Source organism: Verticillium alfalfae, genomic scaffold (genome assembly GCF_000150825.1).
Source record: "Verticillium alfalfae VaMs.102 supercont1.13 genomic scaffold, whole genome shotgun sequence".
In the NCBI taxonomy this organism is placed as follows: Eukaryota; Fungi; Ascomycota; class Sordariomycetes; order Glomerellales; family Plectosphaerellaceae; genus Verticillium; species Verticillium alfalfae.
In genome coordinates this window covers 355,685-366,039 of record NW_003315026.1, presented here as the reverse complement: position 1 = coordinate 366,039, position 10,355 = coordinate 355,685, and the positions used below count along the sequence as shown (strand labels likewise).

The following is a 10,355-nucleotide window of genomic DNA, read 5'->3' as shown; positions in this document are numbered from 1 at the left end:
GGTCACGCCCCCGACCGCGATTTGATTCGAGGACTTCGGGCCACAGGCGCCAGTCGTCACAGGTACCTGTAGGGCAGCATTTCTAGTATCCAGTCAGCTTGTGTCCACCGTGTGTGTGTGTTGTCTTGCTTCTTCCACATGACCAGGTTGAGAGGATGCGGATGGCGGACCTTTTCATTGTTGTACCAAGCTCTGGTGCAATACCCATCTTTCCAGTCGAACAAGGTAGTTTCGCAAACTGTGATGGTATAGGCGATGAGGGCGATGATGACTCCACACACAAAGCTGAGGAGCCAGCCCTGGGACGCGTCGAAGAAGGCATGAACGCGGCCACGAAAGTCTTTACGGCTGCGTAATGCCTTGAGACGGTGAGCATCTGCAATATTGTCGTGCACCCAATCCGTCGATGTAAATTGATCGTACCATACTCGCTCGTCGGAGAACAGGGAGCCTTTTGACTCCAGCATGGGATCCGGTCGGTCGTGAATCGCGTTGATCAAGCGAGCGCTCCACGAGGATGGGTGTGAGCTGAGGTGGCGGGAGCTCCTAATGCTTCCTAGAAAGAGACAGAATTCTGAGGTTAGTAGGGGGTGGAAGCTGCATGAGGTGCCCCGGGGCATAGATGTCCGTACCATGTCCACTGTTTCTCCTCGAGAGCCCAGGAGTCTTGAGGTTTGATGTATCATGGCTGTTGTGTATGCGAATGTGGGATCGCGACCGTTGCAACAAGGGTGATCGTTCGTCTGGGTGCTCGTTGCTGCTGCTAAGATCGAGACGGGACGGGCGTCGGCTGTGTGCTGGCGACACGGGTGCAGAGAGGTGCTTCTGCCTGTCTGCCATGATGGGTGTTACTTGTTCGGCCAGTTGGCGGTGGCAATCCGCAGTGGGCGTGGTGCTTCGCAGATAGGGATGGAGGTCAACGGCTGACTGTTATAGTCAGGGCTGTTTGCTGCCGTACACGACGGATCTTAAACCTGACACTGCTGGCTGAGGGTCAGTCGTGCTTATTTCTAGGGTATGTGGGAGGTGTACGCACCGGACCACAGGAATTTCGTCACCGATGGCAGGTGGTGTAGGTGGGGAGTAATGTTGAAGGTGGTTCGAATGGGGCTTGTGACCGAGGTGTCTCAGAGCGTGTCGTCAAAATGCGCAGCATGCTCTGGGTGGACAAGCCTGCTGGCTGATAGGAAGAGGTATGCAACCTGACAGACCAGGAGCAAGGGCACACAAGGCGTTTGAGGTCGGAGAGGCTCCCTTGGTTCACCGACCCAACGGTAGAGATGTTTCGGAGTAGCTTGGAGCGTGAGCGGGGGGGTATGAAGGTAGGCCGTAGGAGAAAGACGGATGGATAGCGAAAATGAGGAATAGGCTGTTGACGATCTCGTGCGCACCGCTTTGGCGAGCTTCGGGGTCACACGTCCTGCCCAAGGCTCGGCACGGACATGGAGCACGCTCGGCTCGAGGGTACCTTATTTGGAGGTCAAGGGAAGGGCAGCAGGGAAATTGTATCATCGCCCCGCGTGGCGCCTGTGCCGCCAAGCCACCCATCCGCAGACCCATCAACCTCCCTAGCGTTATCGAAATAAGGCAGGTAGGTAACCCTCACGTGCACCGATGCGCCTGACTAGGTACCTAAGATGCCTTGGTCTTGGTTGCCTTGCATTCTTCGTATCTGTGAAAGCCATCAAATTAGACGACGCACTTGCACCCTTCTCTGATACGGAATTCGTATAGCGGAAAAAAGCCGGGACTCATTCTCAGCTTGGCGAGCCTTCAAGATCGCATCTGCACCGCCGGCCTCAGGCCGAAGCTTGGAGCTTTCGCACGGGCGATTAAACGTCACTGTAGCGTCAAAAGCGTCCTGTGGGGAACTACCCCCCACGTTCCCCGTCCACTCCGGCGATCGACCTGGCCCGCCCACAGCTGTTTGACGGGCCGTTACAGGGCACTTGTGCACTAAAACTTATGAGAGATGAACCCTAGCGAAACTCTCCGAGCCGTCAGTGCTGAGACGCGTTGACCGTGATTTGCCAGCGACTTCATCTCATCCGGCACCTGGACCAGCCAAGTTCTTAATCACGCTGTTGCCGGTTGTCGGTATCCCATTGCCGGGATCTACACATGTTGGGACGAATGCCACCTGGCATGCTGGTGTTTCAATGACCGAGTCCGATGGGAAGGGCCTGACGGTGCCCAAATTCTCCTCCTTCAAACCACCAGCGCCGGTGTTGGACATCACCACACAGTCGAACGAGAGCACGTCTGACAAGACATCGAAGCGCCACAAGGACAGGACATCTCATCGACACAGTCGACATGATCGACTTGAGGATCGCGATCGCTCGTCCCGGCACCGCCACGACCATCGCTCTGAAAACTCATCCGCGCAGCCTTCAGAATCCCGCCGAGATAGATATGAGCGTAGTCTAGAACATCGTTCGGATAAGCATCAATCGGGTCGTGCCTCTGAGAGACGGCATCGTCATCGCTCAAGGTCGCCAGCTCAAGACAAGCTTGCACTGGTGAGAGCACAGCCAGTGCCGCAACCCGACGCCGCCTCGGCAGGAGATGCCCAGTTCATTATAGATCAGCGGGGAGACCCTCTGATCTCGAGGTATCGCAGAAATGACCGTTCAAAAATTCCCCAGTACCGTCGCAATGGGCGTGGGCGGCTGCTGGGCTCCGATGGCTACCTGTCGATTCACACCGATGCCATGGACGAAGAATTCAGCATTCGACGGCCGGGTCAAGGAGCCTCGGCTTTGAAAGATAGGCACCTTTTCGCTAAGGTTCGTTACACGAAGCCAAGGCGAATTCGGGTACGGAAAGACGGCACGGCCTCGTCAGGCGAAGAGGAATTCGTCCCACTCAGCCAAGCGAAGAACCGACGCCACGATCATGACGCATCGGCATCAGAGGACGAAGCCATGGTTTACAGGTCTATCGAAGGCAAAGCCAAAGCACATCAGTATTCAGACAGTGAGCTGGAATACGACTCGTCTGACGCCGGCGAATCGAGGTTTGACGACGATGACCCAGCTAGAAGGAAGTCCATCGAGCTCTCACGTCGCGTCAAAGAACATCCAAACGACATTGAAGCATGGTTGGCCCTCATTTCCCACCAGGATGTGCTCTTGCATAGATTCCAAGACTCTGGCGGTGAAGCTACTGAGGCCGAGGTGCGCAGCTTTGCCGAGATTAAGCTTTCCATGTACGAGAGCGCTCTTCAAGCCCAATCTGCAGACCATGAAGAGCAACTCTTACTCGGCATGATGCTGGAAGGAGCCAAAACTTGGCCAGCCTCTAAGCTCCATCGGCGACTACTAGACGTTGTGCAGCGACACCCGACCAGCTTCGTGCTTTGGAAAGAGAGAATCGACTCCATGTTGACGAACATGACGGCATTTCAATTCCATGAGCTGAAGGATGCCTATCAAGAACGTCTGCTATCACTCCCTGGCTTACAGAAGTATCCTGTAAGTCCATTTCCAGGAGCAAGTCAGGGTACAGACGTTCAAGCGCTTCAGGAGCAAGTCATTTATGTTTTTCTGCGCATGACAAGGTTCATATATGATACAGGGTACCGCGAACTCGCTGTGGCTGCGTGGCAGGCCGTCTTGGAGTTGAATCTCAATCGACCCTCTACACTCTCTGGCGCGTCATCGACAGAGATTATGGATCAATTCAAGGACTTTTGGGAAAGCGAGGTCACCCGAATTGGCGAGGACAGCGCTCAGGGATGGGCTCATTATGTGCAACAAGACGGACTACTAGATGCCCCTGACCCCGTGACACACCCCATTCACAGAAGCAAGTCGCGCAACGTGTACCAGGCATGGGGAGCCACCGAGCACGTACAAGGCCAGCAAGCCAGGCTGCCTGCCCGATCCATGGATGAAGGTGTCGAGGACGATCCATATCGCGTCGTCATCTTCTCGGACCTGGAAAACCTCATCTTTTGCGTGCCTGGAGCATTGATAAAGACTCTGAGAAAGCAATTGGTGGATGCTTTCCTCTTGTTCTGTCATCTGCCTCCTGCCGACGGATCAAATGGGTGGACAAAGGCAGCAATGAATGATCCTCACGTGGTCGGCAGCCTCTACGACTTGAGAACCGAGCTGCTGCGAAAGCCTGCTCAGCATAACCCCGACGAGGACGATGCAAAACGCCTTCCGATCTTTGATTATGACGCGCATCAGCTGAGGGTATCCTTCGACTGTGTCTTCGCAAGTCAAAGTTGGTTTAAGTACTTTGCAGGTTGGCCAACCCGCAACAAAAACCTAGGGGGCCCTGTGCCGCTTTCTTGGACTGCAAATGCGGTGCGGCAGGTGGTCAATACCGCAGTTGCTGAGTCGTTGGCGCAATACTCTTTGGCCCTGGACTGGATTAACGACCCAGACAATGTCAAGAAACGAGCCCGGCCGCTACTGAAACAATTCCCACGCAACCTTCGATTATACCTGGCATATGCTCTTGCAGAGGAGAGGAATGGGAACCTGGATGTCGCAAGACAAGTCCTTGTCTCCTCTGCTGTTCTAGCTAAGGTAAGTTACGTCGCTCGAAGTACCGGTCCAAAATGGTTATGCTTACTCTCTGCAGGCACCTTCTACCGACTCTGAAAGCCAACTGATTTTCTGGACAACCTGGAGCTGGATGGAGTTGGAGGCTGGCCATCAAACAAGTGCCATACTTTGTCTGTGTGCATTGGCAGATGATTCGGCCATGCCAGACCCTGAGGCGATGGTAACGCCCCATCAGTTACTCATCACGCAACAAACCCTACGCGGCAACCTGAGCTACAACACACCAGCTTCTGAAGCCGAATCCACAGCTCTGAACGCAGGTGCACTGATCCTATGCGAGTATCTGACAGTTGGAGGGGGGTCTGAATCAGCGTCTCTGACGCAGGGCAACATTTCGACAGCAATGGATAGAGTATGGTCGGTGAGCGAGGGCCTCAGTAAGTGTGGCTTTGCAGGCCAAGCAGCACACGAGGTTTTACTGCAGTCAGCGGCAAGGTTGCTCTATTTCCATGCTAGGCAAGGGTATGTGCGAGCAGTTCACTTGGGGACCAACATCTTTGCGGTAAATTACTGACTGTGTTGCCTAGTCCGTTTCGAAGCGCCTATCTGCGAGAGCAGCTTGCCAAATGCCTAGGTATCTTCCCTAGGAACACAATGTTCCCTGAGCCTTTTTGCGTGGGCATCTTCAAGCTTTGGCATTGACGACCCCGTCGGGGACATGCTTCGCAGCACTGCCCTCGCAAATCAGAACGATTGTGTCAGCAGCCGGATCTTTGCCATCAAATATGAGCTGCAAAGAGGCAACTCGCACTCGACCCGTGCCGCCTTTGAACAGGCGCTTAAAAGCCCAGCGTGTCGAGCCAACAGCGAGTTATGGCGGAGCTATGTTCAGTTTAGCCACTCGCGGAAGGAACTCCGAGCCAAGGCAAAAGAAAACTTCTTCCGTGGCCTTGGGCAGTGCCCGTGGTCCAAAGACCTGGCCATGGAGGCGTTCACTACGCTGGCCAACGTGATGGATGAGTTTGAGCTGGGATCAGTCTTCAACACGATGCAGTCCAAGGGCCTAAGACTTCATGTGGAGCTGGATGAGTTTCTGGCCGCGCAGGGCAGGGAAACAGGAAGGCGGTAAGAGAGAGAGCCTCGGGTTGAAACTAAATCATTATGAGCAAACATGGTGCAACTGCTCAGGATGACTCGATGCGGCGACGGGCGCAGGGCTGAATTCTGCCCTGAACCGTTGTCAAGTGAAATAATGCCGTGAGTGAACACTGCGTGCAAATCCACAGTAGCACGAGATGGCCCAGACGAGTCACCAGTGGCAATTGAATGTGCATGTTGAGTCATCGGCGGCCCAGGTCAGCCAGACAAGGCGGCAGCGGCGGGGTACGAGGCCTCAACTCGAGTTGTCAGCAGCAGCAGTGCAGAGGGGGAGGAGGCGCCTTGGTGCTACAGGGATTGCCTCCCGCAACCAGTGGCAGCCCCACTCGGTCGCCCCCCTCAATTGGGCCCTCTGGCCCTCTGGCCCTTAACTTGCGAGCTCTGCCCGCAGAAAAAACCCATCTCTTTGCACCTCAAACTCGTGATACCTCACCAACGACGACCCGCTGCTGCTCTCTTCTTGTGCCGAGCACAGCTTTTTCGAGACCCTCTACCCATCATTCCCGATTCCCAAGTTTTTCCCCGACCAAACGCAGCAAACATGGCGGTGCGAGCCCAGTTTGAGAACTCCAACGAGTATGCCGAGACGACCCCTCGACCCCGCCGACCCCGCCATGCGAGAGCGAGAGAGATGCATCTCGCCTCACCCAGAATGTTGCGCTGACCTCACCGTGTGCGCAGAGTTGGTGTCTTCGCGACGCTCACAAATTCCTACGCCCTCACGGCCATCGGCGCCAGCGAGAACTTTTACAGCGTTTTCGAGGCGGAACTGCAAGACGTCATTCCCATCTGTCGCACAACCATTGCCGGCTCGAGGATCATCGGGCGCATGACCGCGGGGTACGTGTGCACCCCCCCCTCCCTCTCTCTCTCCCGCTCACATGCGGTCCCTTGCCCTCTGTCCATGACCTCTCGTTGCTGACACGTTTTCTTCGCCCCTGCCTTTCAGAAACCGCAAGGGCCTCCTCGTGCCTACCAACACGACCGACCAAGAACTGCAGCACCTGCGCAACAGCCTCCCGGACGCGATCCGGATACAGCGGATAGAAGAGCGCCTGTCAGCCCTCGGCAACGTCATCGTGACCAACGACCACATCGCCCTCGTGCACCCAGACATTGAGCGCGAGACGGAGGAGATCATCGCCGACGTGCTCGGCGTCGAGGTCTTCCGACAGACCATCGCCGACAATGTGCTCGTCGGCTCGTACATGTCGCTCTCGAACCAGGGCGGCCTCGTGCACCCCCAAGACGTCGATACAGGACCAGGACGAGCTCAGCAGCCTGCTCCAGGTGCCACTCGTCGCGGGCAGTGTGAACCGCGGAAGCAACGTCGTCGGCGCCGGCATGGTGGTCAACGACTGGATGGCGGTGACGGGTCTCGACACGACGGCGACGGAGCTCAGCGTCATTGAGAGCGTGTTCAGGCTGGGCGAGGGTCTGGGACCGAGCAACATCAACACGGGCATGAAGGATACCATGGTCGAGTCGTTCTACTGATCGCGGGGATGACGGGCGGGAGGGAGTTCACGTTGTTGCTGTCGCCGCTGGTTCACGGTGTTGGGTGGCCTCGTGGATGAACAGGTCATGATGAAGATGGAGGAAGTCATTCATCTTCCGTTATACGGAAGGTTCGAGGTGCGCATAGCGGGGTGCGCACAGGTATCGAGGCCGGCCCAATGAGAGAGCATCGTCAAGCTATTTGTCGGGCGCGTTCTTGTGTGTACATGACGGTTTGCAATGTCTACGCCTAAACGTGAGGAGTCAGGATGCAACAGCTTAGAGGAAATGATAAGACATGGCCACTGCGAGATCATGATCTTACTAGGTAAGGTAAGGTAGGCACGATGAGTTCTGGTGTAGGTAAAACTGCTGAGATAATTGGCCACCTCGACCATGGCACTAGCAGCAGACAAAGACGCCCATGTTGAACCAGCAGAAAGATTCACATCACGTGACCTAAATGAACTATGGCTGTGTGATGAAGCACTGACAACAGGCCGAGTAGGTGATTACGTTTTCAGGGCCTTGCACATCACATAACACACGTACACTCAACTTGGCAAAGCCATATTGTGACAAGACGAAATAGCCCCCCCCCCTCTGCGGCGCAAATCGACGCTGGAGGGTGGTGGTGCGTAGGACTTGGACTTGGGAGAATGACGAAGACGTTGCACAGCATGTTGGCTTCATCTGGAACATCCAGTAGGAGGACGGTTTCATCGTGACACCCGTTACGTAGAGCCCACCATCCATGGCTGCTCATGGCATTCCCCCATGTCTTGCCACACAGCCAGCTCTTTCTCCAACGCTGTCTGTGAACGGCGTGAACGGCGAGATCTCAGGGCCCATCTGGGAGCTCGGATCATGCTAGATCCCTGCTCAGAAGCGAGGTAAACATTCCAACGGTTCGGCATTGGTGCACAGCTGCCGTCTGCCCATCTGACGTCTGCGTGCGCGTGCACGTGCATCCCCAGCCACCAGAGACGTTCCCAGGCACACTCACTCCCAGGTAACCTTACTGAGGATGAGAGGATGAATACCCAGCAGGTGGTGGATGGAAAACAAAATGGCCCACCAAATGAGGAGCACCCCCCGTTTGGAAGTAGATCAGCGTCGACCGATGCCTCGCCGTCACATAGTAAGCCTACAGGTAAGGTGGCAGGCTTGGCAGGGTGTAGGTAGGTACATGCACCTCTGTAGGGCCTTTTGGTGGACCAATTCTTCTGACGCATGCTTGCCAGGTACCACTGGCCTGTCAAGGTTCAGCCCAGCAGACCACTGAGCGCTGAACTCTCGCTGGTCTCCCCACCGACAAGTGACAACACACAATGTGGTTCCAGGCCCGCCCTGGCGTCGCATCCACGAATCCCATCCACTGCCAGCCACAGCCGATGAACCAAGACCTCCTCCGCAGACAGCAGCAGCAAGACGCCCAGGAGGCCCTGCACATCGCCCAACCATGTTATTTCGTCCCCTTCGTCATTGGGCCGGCATGGATCCTGCATGAACCTGCCCTGACTCCTGGTCTTTATTCATCTCGGCCATCCGCAACTTCTTTCCTTCCTGGTGTGTCTTGACATTGCCACGAGCCATCCGTCCACCGTGCTGCATTCCAGGCATCCCTTCACCGTCAATAGTTTAGCCCTTCAATCCGTCTTCCTCCCACCCCACCTTTCCCGCGTCTGCTCTTTGTTCTGCATTATCCGACAGTCAGGTCAAGGGAAAGACAGCCTGGATCGGTCTCCCGCGACGCCGACCCGAGCTACTCCCACCTTCGGTCCGCCGCGTCCTTTGTTCGCCTTCCCAGCTGCTGGGTTAACATTCACCGGCCGATACTGGTCTCCTGAAAAGTTCGGCCTCGCCTTGCCGCCAACCGAGACCCGCAAGGTCCAGGACGGTCTTCGCCTCACAGCTTTTGGATCCCCGAGGCGCAAACTAGAGGGAAAAGCCTGCAACTTTACCTCCATCCCGGCGCTATACCGTCCAGCCGTCGGTCACATTCCTGCCTTGTCCGTAGGTGGACTTGCCGCATCGGTACAGTAGCACCAGCGCGCTCGCGCTCCTCAACATACCAGAGCCAGGCTGCGAACCGCGAAAATCGCTAGCGTTGGAGCACCCAGAGGACCTCCCACTACACGCGAAACATTAGCACGTCATGCTAAGCCCATCCGTTTCCGTCCCCGCGGCTGATGGCCCGAGGGGGTCTGGAAGACCCCTGGACTCTCCTCCAAATGGAATGCGTGCAAGCCACCATCTCTACCAAACCGCGGATGCGAACGCCGCGCCGACCGGTCGTCCCCTGGCCCAAGATCGGCAAGGGGCCCATCCCACCGTCCCATCAACCGCGATCCCCGCGCCCGCTACCCTGAACAGCAGCAGACAGCCTACCTCGCGACCTCTGTCTCTGGGTCCCCCTCATGCCACCCCTTCCTCTCTCCAGCAACACTTTCGCCATCAACGCCATCAGTCCAGTACAGAACTTCGTCCTGCTGCCGTCTACCCTTCAGCACCTGGCATCTCCTCCCCGACGAACGAGAGGACGCCGAGACCAAGATCAATCGACATGCCCTTCACCGGAGACACCAGGGCCGGCAGGTCCCCCGAGTCAGGCGCTCGCTCTCTCCTGAGCTCCTGGCTACCAGGGCCCGCTTCTCCCAGCGAGATGGACAATCCATCCTCAACACCTTCCAAGTCACTCAGAAACAACATGACGCCGCTAAACACCAACGCTTCACCAAACACCTCCCGCTTCGCCTTCATCTCCTCGTCACTCTCCGCCCTGACCAAGTCTGCCACCTCGCCAACGCGGAAAGCGAAGCATGACGACGAGCTCCTGAACATGAACATTCACGACGCCCTTTTCCCTCCTTCCGCCTCGCCTGCTGGGTCTCGCGACGCCTTTTCACCCGCTTCCTTTAAGAACCTCGAGATGACGGCCGTTGCGCTCCTGACCAAGTTCCAACATGCATACGAATCGCAGAGCGCCGCGTTGCGGGAAATGGAAGTCGAGCGTGACACCCAAGCCGAGGAGGTCGAGGAGGCGGACACGCGAACCAAGCACCTCAAGCTTCAGCTCGAGAACATGGCGCTCCAGGCCGCCGAGCGCGAGAAGGAAATGCAGGCACTCATGGGCCGCCCTCGAGCGCGAGAAGGCCGCGAACCGCAGCGGCCTAG

The 10,355-nt window shown here is 56.6% G+C and overlaps 5 protein-coding genes across 5 annotated transcripts in view; 4 read left to right on the top strand and 1 right to left on the bottom strand.

Moving 5' to 3' along the window:
- The window catches only part of VDBG_08736 (chloride channel protein), a gene marked incomplete at both ends in the record, with an annotated part of 2,849 nt that extends 2,009 nt beyond the window's left edge, over positions 1–840 (bottom strand). The window contains 2 exons of the mRNA XM_003000894.1: positions 171–376; positions 633–840. Of these exons, the coding sequence (XP_003000940.1) occupies positions 171–376; positions 633–840 (414 nt within the window). The remainder of the gene's footprint in view (positions 1–170; positions 377–632) is intronic.
- A 1,319-nt stretch (positions 841–2,159) lies between these two features.
- Positions 2,160–3,627, top strand: VDBG_08735 (conserved hypothetical protein; the record flags this gene model as incomplete). The annotated part of the gene is made up of 2 exons (XM_003000893.1): positions 2,160–3,476; positions 3,580–3,627. The coding sequence occupies 2 exons, from the start codon at positions 2,160–2,162 to the stop codon at positions 3,625–3,627; spliced, it is 1,365 nt and encodes a 454-aa protein (XP_003000939.1).
- Positions 3,628–4,806: 1,179 nt separating this feature from the next.
- VDBG_08734 (conserved hypothetical protein) lies at positions 4,807–5,661 on the top strand (the record flags this gene model as incomplete). Its single annotated transcript, XM_003000892.1, has 2 exons — positions 4,807–5,045; positions 5,111–5,661. The coding sequence occupies one exon, from the start codon at positions 5,242–5,244 to the stop codon at positions 5,650–5,652; it is 411 nt and encodes a 136-aa protein (XP_003000938.1).
- Positions 5,662–6,222: 561 nt separating this feature from the next.
- VDBG_08733 (eukaryotic translation initiation factor 6) lies at positions 6,223–7,093 on the top strand (the record flags this gene model as incomplete). Its single annotated transcript, XM_003000891.1, has 3 exons — positions 6,223–6,257; positions 6,363–6,521; positions 6,631–7,093. 3 exons carry the CDS (start codon positions 6,223–6,225, stop codon positions 7,091–7,093), a joined length of 657 nt encoding a protein of 218 aa, XP_003000937.1.
- Positions 7,094–8,247: 1,154 nt separating this feature from the next.
- Positions 8,248–10,355, top strand: VDBG_08732 (conserved hypothetical protein; the record flags this gene model as incomplete). Its single annotated transcript, XM_003000890.1, has 5 exons — positions 8,248–8,319; positions 8,522–8,747; positions 8,896–9,194; positions 9,331–10,192; positions 10,276–10,355. 5 exons carry the CDS (start codon positions 8,248–8,250, stop codon positions 10,353–10,355), a joined length of 1,539 nt encoding a protein of 512 aa, XP_003000936.1.